The 27,498-nt window shown below is 45.7% G+C and overlaps 1 protein-coding gene and 1 long non-coding RNA gene across 7 annotated transcripts in view; one reads left to right on the top strand and one right to left on the bottom strand.

Annotated features, from left to right (window-relative positions):
• The window catches only part of LOC111748108 (uncharacterized), a 56,455-nt gene that overhangs the window by 3,534 nt on the left and 25,423 nt on the right, over positions 1 to 27,498 (bottom strand). Inside the window, exons 2-5 of one of the 4 annotated variants that reach the window (XR_010323139.1) lie at positions 21,336 to 24,438; positions 18,542 to 18,613; positions 18,246 to 18,445; positions 2,570 to 4,722 (exon numbers count right to left, since the gene is read on the bottom strand). This is a non-coding gene — a long non-coding RNA (uncharacterized LOC111748108). Of the gene's footprint in view, positions 1 to 2,569; positions 4,723 to 15,298; positions 16,423 to 18,245; positions 18,446 to 18,541; positions 18,614 to 21,335; positions 24,439 to 27,498 lie in introns of those variants that run through there. The other 3 variants (XR_010323138.1, XR_010323140.1, XR_010323137.1) reach the window with 3 other exon arrangements.
• SLC7A8 (solute carrier family 7 member 8) overlaps positions 1 to 27,498 on the top strand; it is a 64,537-nt gene that overhangs the window by 29,112 nt on the left and 7,927 nt on the right. For 2 of the 3 annotated variants that reach the window (XM_064292301.1, XM_003420986.4), the window contains 5 exons: positions 18,357 to 18,482; positions 20,896 to 21,049; positions 21,651 to 21,774; positions 23,539 to 23,642; positions 27,210 to 27,306. In XM_064292301.1, the coding sequence (XP_064148371.1) occupies positions 18,357 to 18,482; positions 20,896 to 21,049; positions 21,651 to 21,774; positions 23,539 to 23,642; positions 27,210 to 27,306 (605 nt within the window). Of the gene's footprint in view, positions 1 to 8,420; positions 9,003 to 18,356; positions 18,483 to 20,895; positions 21,050 to 21,650; positions 21,775 to 23,538; positions 23,643 to 27,209; positions 27,307 to 27,498 lie in introns of those variants that run through there. The other variant, XM_064292300.1, reaches the window with a different exon arrangement.

The raw sequence follows: 27,498 nt of genomic DNA, 5'->3' as shown, positions 1-27,498 counted from the left end.
AGATTCTATTTTCTGGTTTGTTGAATACCATTTGGGTTTTTTTGAGCCTACTTCTACAGGTCCCTCAAATCATCTCTTAAGGGATCTAGAAAAACAGGAACCAGGCTGTTCAGAAGGCTTGATGGATGCTGTCTTTCATTACATGCTGCTGGTATCTCTTATTCCAGCACCCCTCCCACCCACCCACATCCACCCCCACCACGTCTTCTTAGCAGGTGCCAGGAAAGCCAGCTGAGTAAAGTAGGTCCAGCCTTCTTTGGATGTACAGCCAGGATCTCTTTGAATGTTAAACTGGGAATAGTGAATCTAGCCATTTTCTGGAGAGAAGCAGTGTAGAGACTTGGAAATGGTATGGAGGGATTGCATAGGAAGACGCATAGGATTTACAGAGGAAACTGCTTTCTGCCATCTCCTTTTGCAAAGCTGATGGCAGGGCTCCATCCACTCTGGAATTAGAGGTTTAGAGGAAAAGGCCGCTACTCTTTGGAGAGCTGACTCGTATAACGGAGAGTCAGGCTCCGGGAGCCAAGAACGGGGCACAGATCCCAGTGGGGAGAGACGTTATGGCAAAGCCTTCAGTTGGGGTTTGCTGTGGGAGGGAGGAGTTGAGGTCAAGTCTGGTTCCGTGGTGGGGCCGTTTTGGAAAGATCTGATGAGAAATGCTGGTGGGATGAGCCAGACGGTGGGGGCAGAGAGGCGGAAAAAATCTGCTGTAACCGGCTTGCCCGCACAGAGCCAGAAGTGGGGGGACAGGGGGAGGGGTAGGAGAGAGAAGGAACTGCAGCTTTGGATCTTGCTTATGCAACTGCAGCTGCACACTTTGACTTATTTTACTACTTAGGTCAAAGCTGATTATTCACTGCTGAGTCAGCAAAATATTCCTAGCCACCAAGCAGAAAAAAAAGAAAGTATTTTACATTTTAATTAAATGAGAAGCCTTTCTCCCTTCTCCTGAGCGAGCATATTAGCAGGAGGAGGGAATTAGGAAAGAGGGGACTGGGCAGTGATAGAACTTCATTTTGGTGTCTTATGTGGTTTGCTTGGGTGCTCTTTCTTTTTTCTTTTCTATCTTCCTTCCTTTTTTCTGAAAATTATTTTGCAAGAAGTAAATGACTGTAGTCTGTATATAAAAATTCAAGTGATATATAAAGACAGTTAACTGTGAAAGCCTCCCCTTATCCTGTATGTAGGGTCACTATGAGTTGGAACCAACTCAACGGCACCTAACAACAACAACTACCTCACCAACCATGATGTCTTTCTCCAGGGACTGGTCCCTCCTGATAACATGTCCAAAGTATGTGAGATGAAGTCTTGCCATCCTCGCTTCTAAGGAGCATTCTGTATGTACTTCTTCCAAAACAGATTTGTTCATTCTTCTGGCTGTCCATAGTATATTCAATATTCTTTGCCAACACCATAATCCAAAGGCGTCAATTCTCCTTCAGTATTCCATATTCCAGCTTTTGCATGCATATGAGGCAACTGAAAATATCATGGCTTGGGTCAGGCACACCTTACTCCTCAAAGTGACATCTTTGCTTTTCACGGTAATGCTGGATAGATATCTTTACAGTTCTAAATAAAGTGTAATTATCTATATACATATCTGGGTATGTAGACATATATATTGATGGGTTATTTTCTGCAGCTTGGTCTTTTATCATCTAGCCACATATTTTGGCTATTACTAGAGGTTCTAGTTATACACAGAATAACTCAGGGTTTTCCTTTGGGATCGTTTGTCCTCGCTTCTCTGGGGAACTGAGCCACCTTTCATTCAGGCAGCTCCTGGCCTCCTTCATCTCTTTCCGGGCTGGGGTCGCATCCAGCATCTGGAGTAGAATTTATTTCCCATTCAAGTCTCCCTCCTCTCCCTTGAATGTCTTGCACTAAAGAAGCTCCTTCTCCCAACTTCTTTCTTGTCCCGAAAAAAAAATTTTTTTTTTTTTTAGGGCAATAAATACCCTGCATGTATTTCACAAGTAAAAAAAGTGCTTTTCTTTTCTAATCTGTTAGATTCCCAGATTCCCAAAAGGCTGGTTTTCCAGGGTTTCAGATTTCTCCCTCTTCCTTGAGCTGTTTGGAGAGGAAAGGGATTTACTTTCTGTGTTACTTCTAACCCTAAATTATTCTGCAATTCCTCTGCAGAAAGCTTCTGGGTCCTTGATGCAGGATGCTCTGATAAATAAACTTATGTACGTTATTTTGAAAGTCTCTTGCAAATTAGTCCCATGACATCAGAGGATTCAATAGTCTTTCCTAACATCTAAATCCCTCAATCTCAGTTCGTTTTCCCTTGAGGCTCTGTATTCTTTAGCACCGTATTTACCCCTAAGCCTAAACCCATCGCCTCAGATACCTGGGCAGTGCTGCCTTATTATTGCCCTTCCCTTTTCCCCAAAAAGCCCCTTGGGTATCTGATCAGCCTTGTGTATATGAATCCAAACAAATACATATTGACCTAGATTTAATTCCCATACCTTTAAGTCCCTTTTTTTCTCTGTGCATCTTCTAACTACCCAGCATTTAAAATATAAACATGTAGATAATCTCTTGATTTTTACTCAATGGTGAATGCAAATAAAATCTCATTTTTCATTTTTATGATATATTAAAACTAAAATTATTCTGTAAATAGATTTTCTAGGGAAAAAAAGAAACCGGAAATCCATCAGTTAATCACCATATGACCTCCTACACTGAGTGGAGATAAGGTGTTATTACAGAGAGTCTTGGAAGGCACAGGCAAGAGCTGGCGTCAAGAAAGAAGTGGCCTGTTGGAGAAAAGCAAGTACTTTTGTGTGGGTAAAGCCTAGGGAAGTGACAGGAAATGAGGCTGAACAAGTGAGCAAGAGCCGGATCTTGAAGGATTCCATATGTCATACAGAGAAAAACAGATTTTACCCAAGGAATGGGGAGCCACTGAAGGATTTTGAGCAGAGGAGTGAGATGATTAGGGTCATATCTGAGTAAAGAAAAGACCATAAAATTTGAAGCAGGGAGACCAGATAGTAGGCTAAGCACTTATCCAGGCTGGTAAGGATGGAGAAATGACAAAAACAAGAAACAAAGATTTAGGAGTAACATATTGGTCGACTGACTTTTTTTTTTCTTAAATTTTATTTATTTTGTTGTTGTTGGTAATATACTCGGCAAAAAATACTCCAGTTCAACAGTTTGTACATGTACAATTTAGTGATATTTATTACATTCTTCGAGTTGTGCGGTCATTTTCACCCTCCTTTTCTGAGTTTTTCTTCCTCGATTAACATAAATTCACTGCTCCCTAAGGTTCCTGTCTAATCTTTTGAATTGCAGTTGTCAATTTGATCCCACATAGATAGTTCTTAAAACAGCGTAATGCTCAAGGCAGGCCTTTTTTACTAATTAAGCTAAACTAGTGTTCAGTTTCTAGGTGACTTCAGGGAATATTTTTGGTTTAAGGTTTAAAGATTATCTCAGGGCAGTAGTTTCAGGGGTTCATTCACCCTCCGTGGCTCCAGAAATTCTATAGTATGTGAGAACTTGAAATTCTATTCTGCATTTTCCCCTTTTTGGTCAGATTTCTTCTGTGGAATCTTTGATTAAAATATTCAGTAATGATAGTTGGGCACCATCGACTTCTGGTTTCACGGCAAAGGGAGCAGTTGTTCATGGAGGCAATTAGACACACATTCCGTATTCTTCTTTTCCTGACTCTCCTTCTTCCTCTGTTGCTCCAGGTGAGTAAACCAATTGTTGTGCCTTGGATGGCCACTCATTAGCTTTTAAGACCTCAGGCACTACACAATGAACTATCGATTGACTTTTAAGGGGGAGGAATTCTAGCTGTCTACAAATCAAAATTAAATGTGTTTTAATTTAACTGTGTCCAGTGTTTGCGATGAGTGGTTAGAATGTGTTTTCTCTATTTCTTCCTTCCACGTTCTCCCCACGGCTCTGAGGAGCACTGAGTAGTCTCTGGTTAGAAGTATTCCTCAGGGTGGTTACTCTAGGATCCTGCTTGAAAGCCCCCTGTAGAGGAGTATAACTCAGAAAGAGATTGGGGCTCTGCCTTAGTTTCCTAGTGCTGCTATAGCAAACAAACAAACAAACAAAAAAACCACAAGCGAGTGGCTTTAAAAAACAGAAATTTACTTTCTCATACGTCTAGAGACTAATAGTCCAAATCAGGTCTTGGCCATGTAGATTCCTTCTGTGGACCTCTCTCCTAGTTTCTGGTTTCTGCTCACAGTCCTTAGCATTCTTTTGCTTGTATACTCATCCTCACATGGCGTCTATCTTGTGTGTGTGTTTATGCTGTTCTTTTTTTAAAACATCAGTCAGAAGTCATTAGGTTTAGGACCCACTCTACTCTGGTATGACCTTGTTAGCAAAACAAAACTCTTATTTCCAAATAGGGTCATATTTACAGGTATAGGAATTATGACTTCCACATTTCTTTTTAGGGAACACCATTCAGTCCATAACAGACTCTTAGGAAGTATCATATAAATGAGAATGACAAAATTTTATTCATTCAACATTTATCAAGTACCCATAATGTGCGAGGTACTGTTCTTGGCACAGGGGATATAGCAGTGAAATCCAACCCCTTCCCAAAATGAAACAAAGTAAAACAAAAAAAACTTGTTCTCATTTGAAGCAGCAGCAGGAGAAAATTAAGCCGTCTTTCTTAATAAGTACTTTTTGGCTCCACTTGTGTGTCCTCTAGAGGTACTGTGGAGAATACAAAATCATGCAGTCATTATCAAATATTTGCTTGTCTGCTCTGCTCCAAGCACTGTGCTAGGCATGGGAGTATTTAGTTCCTGAACTAAGCAACTCACAGTCCTATGGATGATTCCAAGTATACAGGGAATTTCAGTTCAAAGTGGTAAGTGCCACAGAATGACAGGAAGCTTGTAAAAGAAATGGAGTCAGGGGGCTGCAATTAAAGAAAGTTTTGGAGAAAGTGACATATATGTTTTGGAGAAAGTGACATATATGTTGAGGCTGAAAGAACAGTTAGAGATAGCCAGGCAGTGTCCAGTTTGGAAAGGAGGGAGGAGTGGGATGAAATGGGGAAAACGTTCTAGGTCAGAACAATTAACATGTGTCATGGATTGAATCGTGCCCCCCAAAATTGTGTGTCAGCTTGGCTAGGCCATGATTCTCAATATTGTGTGGTTGTCCACCATTTTGTGATATGATGTGATTTTCCTATGTGTTATAAACCCTACCTCTACGATGTTAATGAAGCAGGATTAGAGGCAATTACGTTAATGAGGCAGGACTCAACCTGCAAGATTAGGTTGTATCTTGAGTTAATCTCTTTTGAGATATAAAAGACAGAATAAGCGGAGAAACAGGGGGACCTCCTACCATCAAGAAAGCGGAGCCGGGAGCAGTGTGCATCCTTTGGACCCCAGAGTCCCTGCACTGAGAAGCTCCTAGACCAGGGGAATGTTGATGACAAGGACCTTCCCCCAGAGCCGACAGAGAGAGAAAGCCTTCCCCTGGAGCTGGTGCCCTGAATTTGGACTTCTAGTGTACTAGACTGTGAGAGAATAAATTTCTCTTTGTTAAAGCCATCCACTTGTGGCATTTCTGTTATAGCAGCAGTAGATATCCAAAATAACATGTGCCAAGCTCTAGGGACAGCCCTTTGTGGGGGCAGGAGGGTTGCAGGTAGTTCAGAATAGCCACAGCATTGACTGGGAGGTAAGGGATGTAGAGAAAAACAGGGACTGGGTCATGAAGTATCTTATGGACCATGCTGGAGACCAAACTTTACCCAAAGAGCAATAGGAAGGCATTAAAGGGTTTCCAACAAGGGAGTGACATTATCATACTTGTATTTTAGAAGAATCATGTTGGCTGCAAGGGTGAAGGATGGATTTGGTGCGTTACAGAAATCCAGGGTAGAGGGTAGCGATGACAATCATGTGAACCAGGGATGGGGCAATGGAGGTGGAGATAAGAAGTATCAGGCATTTAGAAGGTAGATTGGCAGGAAGGGTGAGGGAGTCAAGGATAACCTACAGGCTTCTTGTTAGGGATTCAGTTGAAATAAATCAAGGATGACACTGGATCATATTTTAATGTGTTCTTACTGGTGCAGTTCAGACTGGGTTGAGCTGGTCCGTCTATCTTTTCTATCCTTCTCTTTCACCCACCAATATTTAAGATCTGTTGTTGGGACTGGAGGAAGGCATCCCCTGTGTTTGGACTGCATGTCTATAATGGTAGAGTAAATGCCCATTCTTTGATGCCATTTTTTCCCCTCTGAGCCTCATAAGGTCTCTGGAGTATACCTTGTGGCTATAGCCCTGGAAATGAAAATATCTTTTTTATCATCATTTATGTTTCTGTAACAGCATCTGAGTCCTGAACTCTGAAAAGAGCAATATTGGTACAGTACTTTGCAGATTATAAATCGTAGCAAGAAGTCACGTATATTACAGCAAATTCAGGAGTTTTATGGAGATGGTTGAAATGGCAAATGTTTTGTTGTATATATTTTACCAAAAAAAATTTTTTTAAGGACTTTTATGGAGGTCTTCTTCCCTAGAGATCCACTGATGTATATCCATTGGTCAAAACCTAGTCTGTTCTCAGACCAGATTATTCCCTCACTGGCTATCTAAGAAGTCAGGGTCTTCTTTTTAGTTTCTGTATAATTCCTGGTCCAGATCCCATTCTCTTTCTTGGCTTCCCATAGTGTTTCTTCTGGTTTCCAGCTTTTACTCAGACTGGACCAAACTAGGAAACCCTGGTGGTGTAGTGGTTAAGTGTTATGGCTGTTAACCAAAGGGTCAGCAGTTCGAATCTGCCGGGCACTCCTTGGAAACTCTATGGGGCAGTTCTACTCTGTCCTGTAGGGTCGCTATGAGTCTGAGTTGACTCGTCGGCACTGGGTTTGGTTTTGGTTTGGACTGAACTAGGTGCGGAGTTCTGCCATTCAAAGGGTGTGCCTGCATATATATATAGCCCAAGCCCTGAAAATTGGGGAATAAGAGGCCTTGTTTCTTGGAATTTGCCCACTCCAGGTTGGAAGAATAAAGATCGAGTTTCCCTGAAACAGAATTTTTGCTCGAGTCCAGCTTCCACCTTGGTTACTTTCTTTAACCAGCCTAGAAGCCTGAATTCTCCCCTGGCCTTTTGTTGCTGACTCTGAAAGACCACTTCGTCCTTTCCAGAGAACCTAGTACCTGTGGTTTATGAAATCGCCCATTAAGTGTGTCTGGTGAATTTTTAAGGGTTAATGTGGGTTCTATCGCATACCCAAGAGCATCAATAAGAAGACTTATCACAGTGAGGTCTAGTGGTACTGGGGGTCTTGGGGGAAAGAAGGGAGGCCAAAACTTGTGTTGAGAGTTTAGCAAGTTTGAGCACTAGCTGCCTTTGGAATTGGGTTATAACTGAACCAATCTTGGGAATTTTATAGCCCACGTCCAGGTTTATAGACCTCCATGTGCGCTAACAGCCCACAAGCATCCCGGTCTGAGTTCCAACCAGGCCTCCTGGGACCCACACCCTCTTCTCCAACACTGAGTATGAGGGAGAATCTGGCTCCGCTCCTGAGCCCAGTGCAGCTCCAACACCCTCCTTGCTCTGTGTCTGGGTGGCACCAGCCCTGAGAATTGCGGAGTGAGATAACAGGAATTTTTCAGGCACAGGCTGGAAAAATAACGAGGAGGATTAAAATGGGGCTCTCCAAGGTACTTGTATGGCCTGACATGTTGCGTCTGTGTTTTCCAGGTATCCAGTTTTTCTCTTTTCCCCTCCTCAGCTCAGGAGCCATGTTAGCTAATGCCGAAAGAGAACTACTCAGCTCTTGGAAAATGCTGAACTGGGTGTTGGGGCTTCTTGGCTAGACTAAATGCTAGATGGCGATTCAGCAGAAACTCCAGGTCCAGCAACTGGCACAGAGGGGACAGGATAAAAAGGAAGGGGAAGAGAGAGAGCCAGGAAAGGTAGCGGGGAGGGTAGTGTGGGCTGGAGCTTAGCTGAAAGTGTCCAGGAAAAGCTGTGTGATACAGGACCTCCAGCAGCGCCCAATAGCTTCTCTGCACCCTACCCCCTCTGCTTGTTTGTCCTTGGAGGGGAGGCGCCCTGCCGGAAGGCTGGGATCTTTAGAGAGGGATCTGAGATTTCGAAAACATTGTCAGTGTTTTGAGATAAAAAGGGCTTTAGAAGGGCGGATGTTACTGCAGTGTGGTAGGCAAGATTTATTTAAAAACCAAACTCCCTGTTGTGTACCCTATAGACACTGGGACCAAAGCTTAGTTTATGAGGAAGGGCTGCTTTGATATTTTTTGTTGTTGCAGTTTTGTTCTGATGCTTTTGTCTTTCACCAGTCAAGTTATTTACACATACAATAATACAAACCTGTTTTAGGTAGGCAGGGTGCCTGGAAACTCTATAATGTGGCTCCTCAGCCATATGAAAAATGTCCCAAGCCCAGGCCGGCAGGAATATGTGCCCAGGTTGAGGGTTGTAGGGGGCTGGCTCTGTGTCTCCCCGCTGCAGCCCCCTGCCCCAGGCTTCTCTGACTTCCGAGGAGGAGAGATGACTCAGCGTGGCCTGTGCCCACGGGCAGAACTAGAACCTTATCAGAGCCTCGGGTTGTGTGCCTTAGAACTCAGACAGGGCTTGGTGTTTTCTTTGCCTATCAGCACCTTTTGGCAGCCGGCTCTGGTTACCTCCGAGATCTGGAAACAGCTCAGGTTAGACAGGCCAAGCCTTAGCAGCTTTTCCACAACTGGAAACACGCGCCCAGTTCCCGCCCGTAGCCGCTGTCGGCCAAGGAGGCCGGCCAAGCCTGTCCCACAGCCGGTTGCTGCCACACCCCGTCCCCAGGCTGGGCGCGCCGCTGCTCCTGCGTGGACCTCCGCAGGACTGACTGATCAGAAGGGTATCTCCTCACCCGATTGCTCCGGCTCCATGAGGCAGGGAGTCAGGGGGAGCTGGCCTGAGCGTGACAGAAGGCAGAGAAGTACCCGTCCCAGCAAAAGGTGAGACAGAAACCAACCCTTCTGGCAGGCCCGTGACCCGGTGAAATTTACCGCTGTTTCAGAGGGCAGGGGTGCACCATTCCTGAAAGGTGCTTATTTTGAAGTCCTGGAGAGGAACAGGGTGTTCTAATTTCTACAAAATGTCGTCACTAGCTTCCCTTTTCAGCATCTGTCTGCTTACTACATGCCATCTTTCTTTTTTTTCTCCGCCCTGGCCACTCTCTAGCCTCCTTTTCTCAAGCCGTTTTTCTCTCTCACTCTTGTTTTGTATTGCTCCGCCCAATCCTTCCTCCGCGCAGTTGGTTCTTAAAGGGCACTCTTTCCCCGTCTTCTTCACCATCTGTCTTTATGGACTTTGGCAAGCCTACGCATCTTTTTTTTTTTCTGTCTACTGCCTGTTTTCACTTATCTGAAAAGATGAGGAGGGGAGGTCTTTTCCTAAAGGAAAACAAGTGTTTTCACCCGCCTGTAGCCCACTCCTAAGAAAGGTGCAAGCCAATGAGACCAAGAAATCCAAATGGAGTTCCCAGGGTTCAAAAGGGACATGGGATGATGACACTGACAAGGCGGCCAGTGGGAGGGGAGGTCAAGGCAGGGAAACCAGTATGCATGTGGAATTGTCTAAAGCCCTCGACTACTGAATGAAAAGGTGCTGGTTTGAACTCACCCAGTGGTGCCACTGAAGATAGGCCTGGCAATCTGCTTCCATAAAAATTACAGCCAAGAAAGCCCCACGGAGCAGTTCTCTGTAGCACATGGGGTCACCATGAGTTGAATTGACAGCAACAGATTTGATATCCTCATTTAGTGATTGATCCCTCCTGATGACATGTCCAAAACCAGCCAGTAGGACAGTGTTCAGTTGTGATCTGTAAGGTTTTCATTGGCTAATTTTCGGAAATAGATCTGCACGGCTTTCCACCTGTCTTAGTGTAGAAGCTCTGCTGAAACCTGTCCGCCATGTATGACCACGCCGGTATTTGAAATACTGGCGGCTTAGTTTCCAGCATTATAGCAACACACAAGCCACCATAGGATGACAAACTGACAGACATATGGTGGATTTACTCCCTAAGGACAGTGCAAGAGCTCCTATGTACCCTCACTGATAATTTCTGCATAGATTTATCTATCTATCCATCCTCCATCCAGTAAGCATTAGCATCTACTGTGTGACAGACATGTTACAGGATCTCAATGCCACATTGGCCAACAGGGCATTGTTTATGACGGTGTATACCCTGCCCGCTGTGGGAAGAACAGGGAAGTTTCAGTCTCCACTAAGCAGCAGCAATGTTCCCTGGCTGTCTGCAGAGCATTCTTTTCTAGCAACTGGGAGACACCTGATTCATAAGGGTTGGTGTAATTGCAACTTTGTAAAGGAAAAACCAAGGCATGGGGACTTGCTTGAGCAAGGACCCTGGGCTCCTGGTTCAGTGTCTTTGCCTTCTGTTTACTAGCCCTACAGCCCCCTACTCCATCCTTGTGCCGTGACCCCGTACTACCAGATAAATTGAGTTGAAGGACACCAGAGCAGATAATTTGTGAAGGGACATCTTCCTGAGAAAAATGTGAAACCGATTAGAAATTGAGAAGAGTCACGGGTAGAAGAGAAAGCAACAAGGGAGAAACAACACAATGGTGTGTGATATGGCTTGATGTGTGATATGGCCTCTGCAAAGCCTTCCAAACCATCCCCCACCCCAGCCTCTCTGCTTTGCCTCCGATTGTCAGCATGATCCTGAGCAAATCATGTCCTCTTTTTAAGTTCTAGTTTCTCAGTCTATGAGTAATAAAAATAGCCACTTAACATTTTATACAGCAACACACAGGTTACAAAGGGATTTAAGTGGACCACAACTCCATTTTACAGATAGAGAAAGAGAGCCTCAGAGATGTTCACTGACTTGTTCAGGTTCCTTGAGAGCAAGTGACTAAGCTGGAAAGGACATTAGGGCCACTGGGACCCCTTCAAGTTCTAAGCTTCCATGATTCTTGGATCATGCCAAGTCCCTTGGAGGGAGCTTCCCTCCAAATCACTAGCCCCCCCACCACCACCATTCTTCCCACTTCACTCCTTCCACAAGCTACTCCAAACTCAGCTTCCTTGTTCTCCACTGGAGAAAGACACAAAAAACCCGCAAGACCCTTCACTCACCAGGTGTTAATAGGAAGAGCTGAAGATAAGATCACAGTCCTAGCTCTGTAATGGTTGCAGGGACTGAAAACTATCCCCAGAGCCCCCTCCCTAGTCTAGCCTTAAAACTTTCTGAATAAACCTGTATTTGCTTGTTTATACTAATGATTCACTGATACTCTGTTTCAACAGGGTCCAAAATGATTAATTTTAAATTTCCTCTTTTAACTTATATTCTATCATTAAGGTAAAAGTTCCCAAAAAATCATGTTTCTATTCTTCCCTTCCAGAATTCACAATCCCTGAATCTCATGTGCCTCACCTGCTACTGAGTCACATTGGGCTGACTCAGCCTACAAAAACCACAGACCAGGCTCTGCCAAGGTGTTGTCCACTATGAGATACTGCATAGTGTAACTGTTTCTTTACTCTCCTTCTTGAAGGATGAACTCAGACTGAGGACTCTTGAGTTCCTCTCTTGGCTTTTCACCTTGACATCATTTGCACCCTTTGACTTTAGCCTTTTCATCAGTAAAATTAGGAGACCAACAAAATTATGTGACAAAGAACAAAGGAATCGTCTGTGAACCTCTTGGTTGTAACTCTTGAGCCTGTGTTTATATGTGCATGTGAGCCTGAAGTTGTATGGAATATGGAGGAAACTGGAGGAGAACCTAGGATTAGATGAAGGATAGGTATTGTATCTTTTGCCCTGAATTTCTCTAAAAGAAGTAGGAGAGAGGAAGAGCAGAGCTAGAGTTATTATAAGGCAAGACTGTTAGCTATGGTATTGAATTCACCAAGGGAAGGAAGAGGAAGTGGTGACACTCTAGCTGTAGGATGCTGGGTGTGTCTAAGAGTCGGGATGCTGTCATGGGGTGCAGAAATTTGCCATAAAGGTCAGCACATTGGTGACCTCCACCTTCACTGCCCATTTCTAGAGAGCCCCACCACATCTTTAAGCTCTTCCTCCACCTGGTTTCCTACCAGGCCTGTGAACAAACACTCTTTCACAGTCCCTGGTGTGTGCAGCCTGGTTGCCCTTGAAAAGCTTTCCTCTTTAAGTGTGTGTGCCCTGCTTCCTGGGCTTTTCGTGTGGTGTTTGGCCCTGTGTTACTTTCCTCTGGCTGCCTTAACAAATGACCACAAATTTAGTGGTTTAAAACAACACAAATTTATTATCTTACAGCTCTGGAGGTGAGAAGTCCTAAAATCAAGGGGTCAGCAAATCTGCATTCCTTCTGGAGGCTCTAGGGGAGAATTTTCTTGCCTTTTTTTTTTCTATCAGGGAGCCCTGGTGGTGCAAGCGGCTAAGCGTTTGGCCGCTAACTTAAAAATCTGCAGTTTAAATCCACCAGCCACTCCTTGGAAACCCTGTGGGGCAGTTATGCTCTGTCTATAGGGTTGCTTTGAGTTGGAATTGATTTGATGCCAACAAGCTTTTTTTTTTTTTTCCTGTTAGACAGCACCTGTATTCCTTGGTTTGTGACCCCTTCCTCCATCTTTAAAGCCAGCAACATAGCGTCTTCAAATCAGTCTCTCTTTCTCTCTCCCTCATATCTACTTCCATCATTCTCATCTCCTTTTCTAACTGACCTCTTAACTTCCCTCTTCCAAGGACCTTTATGATTCCATTGAGCCCACAAGAGTAATCCAAGATAATCTCCCTATTTTAAGAGTCTTAGTTTAATCACATCTGCAAAATTCCTTTTGCCATGTGAAGTGAAGTAGAACGTTTACATTTTTGGAGGACCATTATTCTGCTTATCATAGGCCCCCTGAGATCTGATATCATTGTCAGGGGAGGAAGTGAAGGAGAGGTTTCTGTGACTCCCAGGGATCAAAGTCTGAGGGCTGGCCAGGACTGGGGAAGCCTTCTCTGCAGGGAGCAGGAGTTGGCCCACCTCCTCCACAGTGGGCAAGTTTCAGGTCCGTCCTGGTATAGATTCTGATCCTCTGCCTGTCCTACAGCTGTCCCACAGGCAGGAAACGTTGAGCCCACCTCTCTCATTTGGGAGGCCTTGGGCTCTGTCTGAGTAGGGACTTAAATTACCAAGTTCTGAGAGTGTCCTTCCTCCTGCCTACTTTGTCCTTTATATCTCCCGTTACCTTGACATTAAGTTTTTTCAGATTGAGAAGATTAAGTAACAAACCCCTGACTTCAGCGTCTTCTTGAAGTCTCATCTTCTTGGTAGGTAGCCTTCTCACTTTTTTTATCCAGGAAAGAGAAAGAGAAGGGAAAATGCCCAAGAAATGCAGATAAGCCTGGGATTCTGTGAGATCTAAAGAAGCAGCAACCACCTACCACAGCCAGGTTAAATGGACATGAACAAGAGTCTTATGCTTTTTTATTCCTTTTTGTCCAACTGGGCCAAAATTATTAAATTCTCCATGTCGTCAAGGTCACCTCCTCTTATAGGAAGCATTTCTGATTCCCCTGGGCTTGCTCACATGTATATCTGCCATTACCACATTGTTTAGGTGTCATCTCTTGGCTCACCCGTCTCCCCAGTTATGCTGGCAACTTCCTTAGGACTGAGACTTGTATCTTATTTACAACTCATGACCTACCAGAGTGCTGATGGGTGAATGGGTGGATGGGTGAGTAGATGGATGGATGAATGGGTCGATAAGTGGATGGGTGTGTGGATGGATGGGCAGTGGGTGGGTAAACTGTTGGTAGGAAAAAAACCCTCACATTGCAAGCTGCAGTGGCCACTACATCTCTGCAACTTCCTTGAGGTCACTGTATCTCAAGCATACAAAATTCACGGTCTAGCTGAGAAGGAAGAGGGGACATAGTTGTCAGCAACAGAAAAGGGTGCTGGGTAGCAGATGGGCAGAGGCAGGATCCTTCAGGAGGGCAGGGACTTGGCAAACTGGGCCACTGTTGCCCTCCCTTCCTGACCTTTCCTCTCTGGATGAGGCTCAGGTTCCAGCCTGCGGTGAGGGGAGCTGTCCTGTGGTACCAGGGGACTGGAAGTACCCTCCTTCCCCTAGTCACATGCTGTGATCGCCCAACTGCAGGGCAAGACCTGCAGGCATTGTTCCAAGGGGATTAGGTGTCACAATCAGTCTGCTTCCCCACCTCATTCTCAGAATTTCTCTTTTTATGTCTGAAAGATCCTTATAAAGGGGAAAGGTTAAATATTAGTCAACAGCTGTGTTCTTGTGAAGTTGTGGAGATAAGGTCAGGCAGGATAGAAGACATCCACTGCAAGTTATTTGTCCCTGTCCTTCAAACGTCTGTGATCACCCCCAGGAATACTGTGAAGCTCACAGTTTAAAGGATTTTTTTTGTCTACCTTGACAAGGCCTGTTTTCTAAAGGAGATGGTTTTCTGCTTTGGGGCCACGGAGAGGTGGCCATATTCCCTTGCCTGTATGGGAAAGGAGAGTCCCCCCGCCCCCCCCCCCAGTTTCCTACTGTGCCCTTATTTTCCTACAAGCACTTTCTTATCACCTCCCCTCCCCGCTTCCCCTCCTCTTGGTGGTGGATAATTTTCTGCTCTGAGACCAGGATCCAGTTCTTCATTCTGCAGTCCTTACCTACCTCCAAGCCACATGGCTTTTGTTTTCTAATCTCCCTGCCCTTCATAAATCAATCTCCTTTATCCTTTAGTCTTATTGCTTGTGTCTGTTTGAATTCCTGGGTATGAGGAGCCCATTCTTGAACCCAGCATGCCTCAGGGCCCTGAGGAGAAGCCGAGATCACAGACCCAGTTGTTTAGAGTGATTTTGGCTTGTCACCAGGCACATGATCCTGAAATCCTTAATGAATTGAGTAAAATAAACCAAATGCATATTTAACAGGATGTTTCGGTTCATCTGGAACATTCCAGCATTTACAAAATGATCTCCCTGTTCAGGCACTTAAATCTGTCCTCTGACAACATGTTTTGATTCTCCTTAGATGACACCATCTTGGGTAACAGCTCTTTCACGAGGAGTCAAGAGCTTCTGCCTTGAAGTCAAGCTTTAGATTGCTCTCTTGGCTCTGTGAAGCCACCTGGGGGTTGGGGAGATTGGTGTGCATTGTGGAATGCGTAGACTGAGATGAAATTGGAGGCTTAATAAATTGTGACTTGTTCTTTACTGAAGTATTAAATATTTGTTGGGCACCTACTATACGCAGGCACCAGTGACACTCCCTGAGATTACAAATGTGAGACAGACTTTGCCCTTCTAGTCTACCAGGGAGGGGTGTGGGAGGAGAGAAAGAAACATAATCATACAAAAAAGAAAAAAAATATCAAAACTAAATATAAACAAAGTGGTCTAGGAGTAGAGAGGAGGGAGACCCTTTGTTCCTTTTCTATGAAACAGGGCTGGTACCTCTTACCTTGCAGGCACATGGTCAGGAATAAATATAATGATAAAAACTCACAGAACAGATGACATTTGATTTGGATCTTGAAATCGAGAAGCAATTTGCCAGGTGGAGATGGCATAGGGAGGAAGGTTACAGATGGATAATAATGTCAGGGCCTACCCTGCCAAAAACGTTCTCAGAATCAAGTAAGGTTGAAAAAGGTATTGATATAACTTTATCTGCCCTTCAAGCGAAGTGAGAGCCCAGGTTTGGCTTGAGGAGACAGAAATAATGTCATCTTTTATGTGTGTGACTTGTACCCTGTGAGGACTAGACGGCGTTCTGGTTACTGTTTCAGGAAAAGAGGAAGCAGGAGGATTTATATTTTTTCCCTTTATTCTCAAGTCCTTTATACCTTCAGGAAATTGAGAGCCCTGTTTCGGCAGCACAAGGCTCCCAGAGGCTGCTTAGGAAATGTGGCAGTAAAGCTGAGAGACCCCTCCTCCTAACAGTCGGCCTCTGACTCTTGTCCAGCCCCTTGAGGTTCCACTTTGTTGGGATCTCTGTGGGGATCCTCTGACTATTAGGTAAATGAATAATTTCTTTTATGTGGATCAGCACAAAGCTGGTTCCTATGAGGAGGTTAAAGATGTCCCAAGTGTCCAATTTTTCCAAGCTGCTGTACCCCTCTATCCTCTCTAACATCAACTATTCAGTAGTCTCCCTCACATCTTTGGGTTCCATTAATTCGCTGCAGCGTCTCACAGAACTCACGAACCATTCTTACAGTTAAGTGGTTTATTAGGGAAGTAACAGGGCATAACTCGGAATCAGGAATGACCCAGAAGTAACAGGAACAACTCAGGATACAGTACTTTGATCAGGACAGCTTCTTCTCAGCCATGCCCACAGACAGGCCTCTCTCCGGCCCTTGGCCGTTTGGCCTCTCAGCCTCTTTGTCTTGCCTCTGCCCTGCTCAGGCAAGTGTTAAAAAGTTTTTTTTAGCTCTGCTAATAAGTGCCCAGAGGCATCCCACGCCACCAGTAAACCTCAGCCTGAAGGTGCTCAGCTCTCTTGTTCTGTGGGTCAGCACACCCGCTGTAATTGATTTGCTCAATTGGCCAAGAAGCCCACTGCACTGTCTCCTGCCAGTCTCCTGGCTCTGGTGCTGCCATTTCTCTGCTACTGTCTCCAGTGTTACAGCTCTCTCTCTCTGTCTCCTGGGTGAAGGAGCTTCTCAGCACCGGGACCGTGGGTCCAAAGGACATGCTCTGCTCGCATATCTTTTTCTGGTGGTAGTCAGGTCCCCCTATCTGCCTGTGGAATGGCTTAAGCCTAGTGGGATAGCAAAACTGACCAATCCTCTTGTTAGGGTTCCATACATCTTATTTGCATGGTCCCACCCTGGAAAGGGAACAGTGCACCTTATTTGCATTATTAACAAGCTATCTAATCCCCTTGGTGGGCCACAAGCACCTCATTTGCATAGTCTCACCCAGTCATTTGGTAGGAGCTAGAAGACCACGGTGAGAAAGGCCATATAAAAGCAATCTATCACGCTATATAGGTAAAGAGGCAAAGTTAAAAGCTCCCCTGTACCATCAAAGAAGATGTATGGATAGATGGCAAATAAGCACATAAAAAGATGCTCAACATCATTAGTCATTCCCATTGCCATCAAGTCAATTCCTACTCATAGCAATCCTATAGGACAGAGTAGAACTGCCCCATAGGGTTTCCAAGGAGCAGCTGGTGAATTCGAATTGCCAATCTTTTGATTAGCAGCTGAGCTCTTAACTACTGTGCTCCCATTAGTCATTAGGGAAATGCAAATTAAAACCATTGTGAAATACCACTACATACCTATTAGGATATCAAAAAATTTAAGAATTGACAATATCAAATGCTGGTAAAGAAGAAGGAGCAGCCATCATGCATCCCTGGTGGGAATGCAAAATGCTACAGCCACTTTGAAAAAGAGTCTGGCAGTTTCTTATAAAGTTAAACGTATATATTATTATATGACCCAGAATCCCACTTCTAGTTATTTACTCAAGAGAAATGAAAACCCCATCCAAAGAGCCCTGTGATCCACTCAGAGATACCATGTGTTTATAGCAGTGTTGCTCATAATAGCCAAAAATTGGAAGCAAACCCAAATGTCCATCAACTGGTGAATGAAAAAACAAACTGATATGTTCATATAATAGAATACTAAAAAAAAAAATTCTAAAAAAAGGACCAAACTACTGACATATGCAACAACATGGGTGAATCTCAAAAGAATTGTTAAGTGAAAGAAGCCAGACACAAAAGGCACAAAGGAGTACAAAGCACAAAGGAACTTTTTGGAATGTTGGAAATGTTCTATATATTGAGTGTGGTAGTAATTAAAAGACTAAATACACTTGTCAAATCTCATCCAAGTGTGCAGTTAAAAAGGTGAATTTTTCGGTATGTAAATTATACCTTAGTAGATCTAACTTTAAAAAAAAAAAGATTCACCCAGACTTCCATTGCCTCAAAATCAGGCTCAGGAAAGCGACATCCAGAATCCCACCAGCTTCTCAGGGCCTGTACGTGTAATGGCTTGAAGACAAAGTCCACACTCCTGCCCTGATCAGACGCTGATTTTTTTCACCCAAAGCCAGTGCCCACACTCCCGTGCCTACATCTGGCTTCCAGCCCTGGGCAGGCCAAGCTCTAATTTGGAGCATGTAATCCCCATTTGTAACCCATTAACCTAGCCAAAGTTTCTGGTCACTGGGGCTAAGCTTGTGGGATATTTGGCTCACCTGTTATAATCCCATCATCAGGAGCGAGGAGCATTTCTGCTTCTGTGCCGTGAGCGTCATGCAGCCTCATTATGACCCCTGAAGGGGATGTGTGGGGATCTGTCATTTCAGTGCTCCTCACATGGGTCAACTGTTCCAGTGTACGATGGGCCACCCGAGTTCAAGACATCTTCACCGCTGGGAAGCTCCTGGCCCTGGCCCTGATCATCATCATGGGGATGGTGCAGGTATGCAAAGGTGAGTGCCATCAGAATGACAGGGCCCCACCCCACTTTCCACACCTGGTGTGTACATACCTCCTCATATTGTCCCTGGATGTGTGCACACCCTGAGATGTCCTCTGACCTTGAATGACTTCTTTTCTTTGCCTGCTTGACAAAGGGGGAGAGAGAATTTTCCCCAGAGTGGTTAGGAATAGGGAATATCCCCCTAGTTTGCTGAGGTCAGCCCTCCCACACTCACCCCATGGCTCCAGCACAGCAAGGAATCCAGATTCCTACTGCCCTCTTTCCCCGAGCCCAGGAAGATCCCTGCATTTTATATTATATCTGGTCCCCATCTTGAAACGGGACAGAAGAGCAGATTTTTATACGCTTGAAAATTACTCAGTCTCTGCAAGACAGAGCTTGACATTCCTGGGGCCCCTGCCAACATTCCCCACTGGATTTGGTCCTTTCCAAGCCTGAGTCTGTTTGGTTTCCATGGGAGCCATGGCACCACTAGGTTCTGCCCAGCGTCACTACCTCAAGGAGAAAGTCAGATGACAAACGGGGACACCTCCCACCCGCCCGCATACCCTGAAGGCCATGCAGGTGCTGGGCTTTTTACCCCAGGAAACCTCATTAAGTTTCTGCTGTATAAGGTACATGACTATTATAAGTCAGTTGGGTTAAATTCTTTATCAGGTTATATTGTTTTCAGGAGTTTAGACTTAAGAACATCACTGTACTGTCCTTTCAAAGACAGCAAGCCCCTCCTTATCTGGTCTCAAATCTTTCTCCTGACCAATCCTGTGCCATTATTTCCTTGTCCAAATGCTGGATTACAGACAAATAAATAAATAATTCATAGTCAGTCACACTGTGTCTCATTACAACCTCAACCAGCAACCTTTCTTGAGGGCCCACTATGTACCAGATACTATACTGAAGGGTAGGAGGGCAATAGAATTGACGACAATAACTTGAAAGATTAGATGGGAAATTCAGGCAGTGAGTTTATGTTAATGGGGGAGGAACAGCTCAGAAAAGGAGATAAGAAAGGTAGCACAGCTAGAAGAATGTAATCAGTGTCACTGAATCGTACATGTAGAAACTGTTGAATCGGTGTGTGTCTGCTGTAGATATTCTCAATAAAAACAACAAGCATAAAATAAATTCATAAAAAAAGAAAGAGTTCTTTGCCAAAGGTCCTGTATGCTCAGGGAATCTATACCCTGATAAGGGAAACAGAACACATACCTTAGATGGAAAGATACCATCAAAGAAATACAAGCTTTAACTAATACAGTATTATGGAGGCTTGTGTTTGAGTGTTTGCTGTTCTTGACACTTTCTTCATGAAAATGTGCAAACTTTGATATCAGGGACAGTGGTCAGGAGGCTGCCAGTGACTCCAGTCCTGCATCTCCAAAGCCAAGCAAATTCCCCTAGGCAGTCGGCCTCCCAATTTACCCTCACCTGCCTGGTGGCTTCCCTTGGCCTTTCCTTCCAAGTAAATTTGCCTTTTAAAAAAGGAACATTCATAAAGAAAATGTTCTACATTCTATTTTGGTGAGCAGCGTCTGGGGTCTTAAAAGCTTGTCAGTGGCCATCTAAGATACTCCACTGGTCTCACCCTGTCGGGAGTAAGGGAGAATGAAGAAAACCAAAGACACAAGGGAAGGATTAGTCCAAAGGACTAATGAACTACAACTACCGTAGCCACCACCAGACTGAGTCCAGCATCACTAGATGGTGCCCAGCTACCACCACCGACTGTGCAGACAGGGATGACACTAGAGGGTCCCAGACAGAGCTGGAGAAAAATGTAGAACAAAATTATAACTCAAAAAGAAAGACCAGACTTGCTGACCTGACAGAGACTGGAGAAACCCTGAGAGTATGGCCCTCGTACACACTTTCAGCTCAGTAATGAAGTCACTCCTGAGGTTCACTCTTCAGCCAAAGACTAGACAAGCCCATAAAACAAAATGAGACTAAAGGGGCACACCAGCCCAGGGGCAAGGACTAGAAGGCAGGAAGGGACAGGAAAGCTGGTAATAGTGAACCCAAGGTCGAGAAGGGAGAGTGTTGACATGTCGTGGAGTTGGTAACCAGTGTCACAAAACAATATTTGTACTGTTTAACGAGAAGCTAGTTTATTCTGTAAACCTTCATATAAAGTACAATAAAAAACAGGAATACTCAGAATTGTGCTTTGACCCTAAATCCACATTTGGACTCATGGTTACCATGTTCTGGTAGGCTCTGGATCTGTATTTCCCTGATCTGTTTAACCCCACTTCTCCAATACACTGAGTTCACTGGAGAGAAGACAAAGAGCCGGTGTCATTGCTGCAGGAAGGGGCAAGAGATGCGACCAGGCAGACCAGGGGCTGCCAGGGCCTCTGACTTGTCTCTGAACAGCCCCCTGCCCTTTGTGTCCACAGGAGAATACTTCTGGCTGGAGCCAAAGAATGCGTTTGAGAATTTCCAAGAGCCTGACATTGGCCTCGTAGCACTGGCTTTTCTTCAGGGCTCCTTTGCCTATGGAGGCTGGAATTTTCTTAATTACGTGACTGAGGAACTTGTTGATCCCTACAAGTGAGTTGAAATAATAGCCCAGCTCTTCCCCTTTCCCTTGAAGGACACAGCAGCTCCTACTGGAAAGAGGGAGCCAGATAGATGCCCACTGCCCACTTTTCCCCCCAGCCCACTCCTTTGTTCTGACCATGGTCTGATCTGCTCTAAAGGAATAGCTCATTTCCAAGGAACTACCATTTGCCATCTACTCTGCCAGGAGAAAAATGATCTGCTAACTGTCCCAGAGCAGGTTAAATGCTGAAAACTGTACTGAGATAACTCCACTGCCTTAGAGAATAAAACATACCCCAAGAGGCTTCCAGGCATCTTGGTCACTTGTCTCCAGACAGGCAGATCTTTGTGCCTTGAGGCAGGGGGCAGGGGTAGATTGTGGAGATTCAGGTCAAAGAAGAGATCAGCAGGTGTGAGGCATATTTCCAGCCTAAATGGTTTCATTCCTTCAGATTATCCTGCCTGTTTTGAGACAAAATACACTTCACAGGGAGAGGGAGTACCACCAAAGCCTCAGGAAAGGCAGGAGGCACTCCCAAGACCCCCACAGTGAGGCAGGTGGTCTCTGGGTGCCAAGCCTTCCCCCCTCTCATCTCCTCTTCCTCTACAGGAACCTTCCCAGAGCCATCTACATCTCCATCCCACTGGTCACATTTGTGTATGTCTTTGCCAATATTGCTTATGTTACTGCAATGTCACCCCAGGAGCTGCTGGCATCAAATGCAGTTGCCGTGGTAAGAAATCAAAATCCCAGTCTCTCAGACCGTGAATGTTGATCCAGACTTGCTTGCTCACTCACTCTTCCTTGCTACATGGCCTTGTGACATTGGAAGTCATTCTAATTTCCAGGGTAGAAACCACATACTGTTCTCACTGGGGCATCTTTAAGTGCCCAAGAGCAATGTGACAGCTAGGTTGTACCTAGAACATCTACAACAGCAGAATTGAGTAGTTGGGACAGAAACTGTATGGCCCACGAAGCCGAAAATGTTTACTATTGGACCCTTTACAGAAAAAGTTTAAACCAGTTGCCATCAAGTTGATTCTGACTCATGGCAACCCCATGTATGTCAGAGTAGGATCACGCTCCATAGGGTTTTCAATGGCTGGTTTTTCAGAAGTAGATCACTAGGTCTTTCTTCTGGGGAACCTCTGGGGGAACTCAAACCTCTGACCTTTTGGTTAGTATTCATGTGTGTTAACCTTTACACCACCCAGGGCCTCCAGAAAAAGTTTGCCAGTCCCTTAAAATCTAATGATGGTATAAAGGAGACAGGCTCCTCCTCAAAAACTGTCTTTCAGAAGACATGCCTTTCCTCTTTGCCTTTGTTTCCTCCTCCAGGAAGTGTGCAGTTTGACTCCTTCCCTCATCATGGGAAAGTAGGTGAAGGGAAAAATTTTAAATTATGTTTATTGTGCATTCGGGGGAAAAAGATCATGCAAGTCCAAGGGGTTGAGATCCTTAATATCTGGGAAAGACTGGGAGCCATGTTGTAACCTCACCTGGCTTTAGGCTGGGCTTGACCCCATCCTGCCAAACTGTGTTGTCACTGGTGTTGTTTCTGAAAACTCTAAAGCAAGAGGTTCTCCAGTTTCCCATGCAGCCTGTTCCCATGACCAGCAGCCTACCCCAGCAGGACAGTTCTTGTAAACAACCCCTTCCCCCATCCACATTACTGTTTCCTTTCCCCATAATGTGCTATATATAAACCAAGTGTATACCTGGCTCTGAATAGATAAAAAAGGCTAGTCACCCTACATTTTATATTCCTTCAATATGAGAACACTAGTCTATACCTTTACAACCTTTTCTTTCTCAGCCTAAATAGTGGCTTGTTCTTATACCTTTCCCCCAAAATCATCTCTTAGAACCCTCACAACCACCCTATGAATTAGAATTCACCCCTATTTTACAAATGGGAAAATTGAGACTCAAAAAGCATGACCCTTGCTCAAGGTCTCACACTCGTAAATGGAGGGCTAGGAATTGAACCCAGATCTGCCTGCCTCACAACAAGCCTGTGCCCTCACTGTGCTGGAGGAATCGTATGACGTACATGAGGCCTGGACTCACATCACCTGGGTTCCAGTCCTGGCCCCTCCACTTGCCGGATGTGTGATTTTACCCATGCCACTTAATCACTTAGTGCCTCAGTTTCCTCATCCACAGACAGGTAATAAGTGTTTATCATTACCGCCATAAACTGTCTCTTGCAATTAATTCTCCCAAAACTTTATTGAACCCCCACAGTGTAGTTATCACAGTTGAAAGCAGTGGTACCCAAGGGAGCAAGGTACGGTAGATGTCCCTCTTCTTGAGGAACTTAGCCAGAGAGAATCAGCAAGGGTGGAGATGGGAGAGAAGTATTCCCAGCAGTGAAGTCCATGCTGAGGGGTGAGGGGAGAACAGCTGGTATGCCAGTCATTGTTTCTGGGGTGTGCACCCTGCCTGAGTTGTAACCTCTCCTCTCCCTTTCTCCCCTTGCTTTCTATCCCAGACTTTTGGAGAGAAGCTCCTGGGTGTCATGGCCTGGATCATGCCCATTTCTGTTGCCCTGTCCACATTTGGAGGCGTCAATGGGTCTCTCTTCACCTCCTCCCGGTGAGTCCTGCCTGGGCCCCTCCCCAACCAGGGGGCCACTCTGCTGTGCACTTTGCTCTGTCTATATGTGGGGGGGCTGTCTCTGTCAGCAGGGGTCTGTGCAGGCACTTGGATGGTGACCTTGCAGAGGGGTGTGTGCTCACGCAGGGGTGTGCAACGTCAGTGTGGATGCAGAGGGCTGTGTGCTGCTCGTGTGGTTACTTAGGATGTGCGTGATATGCAGGCCCTCAGCGCCTCACATTGCAAACAGAGCAGAGGACTCGAAAGCCCCAGCCTAGTGCAGTCCTGGGTCAGGGGGCTGTGGCTGGGGGCAGGACAGCGCCTTGGCTGCAGTCCTAGAGACCCCTTTTCCACTCTGCTGGAAGCAGGCTGCTGCTGGCTAGAAAGGAACCCCATTCTGAGAGGGACCAGGAGGGAGATCTGTGCCTGGGGCCTCTGGGTCTGGTCTCCCAGGGTTGGGAAAGTTATGGAACTGGACTGAAAGTGGATTGGATCATCTCTGTGTGCCCTGGAGGATGCAGGGCTCCTCCCTGCTCACCAGACAGGTGGCTATGGGCAGCCTTTGCATGGCCTATATGAGACTCAGGTAGAGCACATGAAGCAAGGGACATGGGGAAGAGCAAAAAGAGAGCATTTGTCCAAAGAAAGAACCCACCTTTCAGCTACAGCTACCCCGCAAAACACTGTGGGAAGCCAGAGGCACAGGTGGGCCCAGAAGTCCCCAGTTCCTGCCTCCACTCATCCAGGAATCTGGCCCCTTCTTGGTGTCCCCTCTTGCTGTCTCTTGTATCTTGAGCTGAATAAATGTGAGACAAGGCCAGAATGAGCTATTAAGGCCAGCAGGTGCCAGATGATTTCCACTGTGTAGTCCCAAAGGGTCTTCCCAAGGCTCTGGGAGATTCCCCTGTCCCCAGAGGACAGTCCCACCCAAAAGAGATGGGGAAAGCAGTGAGTCCCCAAGCTCAGCTGCTTCCAGAGGCACCTGTCACATCAGGGAAGAGTCCCAGTGAAGTGACAGGGGAGTGCCATATTTTTAGGGCCCAGGACAGGAAAGAGGTAGTGCAGGTGTCACCTGCACCCCAGGACCCTACGATGCTCACCCACAGCAACCTCGTGTGCATGTTACACAGGAGCAGTGGCCGCCTGGAGGCCCCAGCCGTGGGCGAACGGTGGAAGACAGTGACCCAGGAGGTTCTCTGGGATCTGTTGGAGGAGAGTGACTGGCTGCAGTCACTCTAGAGTGGGGTTTGTCCCTCAGGCAGACCGAGCAGCGGTCTTTGTGCATGATGTGTATAGTCGTGTGTGCATGCAGGAGGCGGCGGCGCATGGTGTGCCCTGCCTCTGCTTCAGAGGCACGACCTCACCCACCCAGGCCCCCTCTGATCATTTTTCCAGTTTCTTCCTCCCTCCTTCTCTCTTTCTCATTCTCACTCTTTTGTGTTTTGGGGTATGGGGAGGATGATCCTTCCTGAGAAGCAGGAGTGTGTGTGGGTGTGTGTTATGCTTAATGTCCTTGTCTCCTCTGTTGTCTGCTAGCTGGGCAAAGACTCTCTTGTGAACTTGACACTTGGACCGAACAGTTACGCTTGGTCCAGGCTGCACGTGGGGAGGAATAGGAATGTGGACCGTGGCTATGTGCATGAGACTGGTCCTCAGTCTGGCACATGAGGCTGCACTGTAGAGGGCCAGTAGCATGGGGCAGGGCCGGGGATGCTGCATGCCTGCAGGAGGCTAGTGGCACTGGCCAAGGGTAGTTGATGGCAAACGCATGTGGGTGCTTGGGGCTAGTCAGCTTCTACACTTCTGACGAGCTGCAGCTGCTAGCTCTGCTCTCCCACATACACAGATTACAAAGTGATGATTGTCTTCAGAACCCCAGCGTGCTGATTCTGTGTCTTTCGGCCCCATCACATCAACCCCTGCCTCTCGCTCCTTAGGTGCTTCTTCCCCCACAAAATCCTAGGAAAAAAAGTGGTCTAATTTGTAACTAATATGTAAATGACCGTCACAGCTTATAGTATCCTCTTTTCTCTTGGGAGAGGCAAGGGGAAGAAGGGCTGCTTTTTATGTCAGAATTTCGCTTTTGAGAAGTCACTTTTAGACAGCAGTATCTTGGTGTTGTGATCTTGTATTATAGTTTTACAAGATGATACCATTGGGGGAAACCTATAAAGGGGACACAGAATCTCTCCGTATTATTTCTTACAACTGCATATCAATCTACAATGAACTCAAAATAAAAAAAATTAATTTTAAAAAAGGTTTGGAAAACCATTTTTATTTTGATTATAAATTTCCTGTGTATTTTAGCATTTTGAAGTTTTACTATAAAGTATCCCATTGCGGTAGAGTCAATTCTGACTCCTAGCGACCCTGTAGGACAGAGTAGAACTGCCCCGTAGAGTTTCCAAGGAGCGCCTGGTGGATTCAAACTGCCAGCCTTTTGGTAGCAGCCATAGCTCTTAACCACTATGCCACCAGGGTTTCCCTATAAAGTATAAGGAAGAAAATTGAGATTATTCCTAATCCCACCACCCAGAGATAATCGGTTGGTAGGTTACTGTATTTTTCTACATGCCCACAAATAATTTAAAAACTAATTGGATCATATTGTATGGAATCATTACTGTTTTCTATCCTGCTCTTCTCATCTGATGCTATATTGTGGGCATGTTTTCAGGTAATCACATGTTTTTCAAAAACATTATTATGGCTATAAAATACAGATCTACCATAATTTATTTAAGGAAGCCCCTACTTTTAGGCATTTAGGTTGTTTACAATTTTTCTTTTTTATTACTATCGTCAGAGTATCTTTGTATGCACATCTTTGACCAGCTCTATTCATTTCTTGAGGATGGCTTCTTGAGGGTAGAATAAGTAGCTCAAAGGATATCAATTCTTAGGTATAATTTACAAACAATAAAATACACAAATCTTAAGTGTTTAGTTTGATGAGTTTTGATACTTGTGGACAGCCACGTAACCATAATCCAAAACAAGACATAGAAATTCTCTCATATCCCCTAAGTCCCCTCAAGTCCCTCTCTATTCAACTCCACATCCCCACAGAGGTAACCACTTCTGGTTAGGATGTGAGTGTTTTTAAGGCTTTCAATATATGGTACACACAATCCCGGTGTATCAGAGAACCTGTCTCCCTTGAGGGGTGAGGAAGGCACATTTTTAAAGGGATTAAGGCCTTAGGCAAAGGAGGGAAGCTGCCCCAGCAGCACCTTCTAGGCCTCCTGAGCCACCTACGGAGCAACAGTAGAATCCTCAGCAAGCAAGACCCGATGAGACCATGCTCAGGGTCTCCACACACCTGGGATCCCTCCACCAGTCCACTGGCTGCCTTGGGTTTGCCTGCACCTGCATTTGTGAACGTGGGCCCTGTGACTAGTGGGCTGGGAGGTGTGCATGCCAAGAGGGGTACCTGGTTGGGGCTGGATATAGCTCCTATTTGGGGCAGAAGGTGGGCATGAATGAGGGAGCCCAGGCTCGGGAGGGAGTCCCTGTGTGTGGTCCGTGGGCTCTCCCAGGCTGATCTGCCTTTCTCTCTGCCAGGCTGTTCTTTGCTGGAGCCAGGGAGGGCCACCTGCCCATCGTGCTGGCCATGATCCACGTGAAGCGCTGCACCCCAATCCCAGCCCTGCTCTTCACAGTAAGGGCCCCTCCTGCTGCCAGCCCTACCTACACTCTCCCTCCCTCCCTCTCTTTGTACCTGCTCTGAGCTGAGAGCTCACACTTTCCAGACATGCCCATCACTCTCCTCATCTGCCACTAGATTTCACTGGGTCTTAAATAATCCAGCAAATGATGTACGTGGGCTTCACTAATGTCAGGAATCCCTGGG

Source organism: Loxodonta africana, chromosome 10 (assembly GCF_030014295.1).
Source record: "Loxodonta africana isolate mLoxAfr1 chromosome 10, mLoxAfr1.hap2, whole genome shotgun sequence".
In the NCBI taxonomy this organism is placed as follows: domain Eukaryota; kingdom Metazoa; phylum Chordata; class Mammalia; order Proboscidea; family Elephantidae; genus Loxodonta; species Loxodonta africana.
The sequence above is the reverse complement of the archived record's forward strand: the minus strand, read 5'-3'. Positions and strand labels throughout refer to the sequence as shown.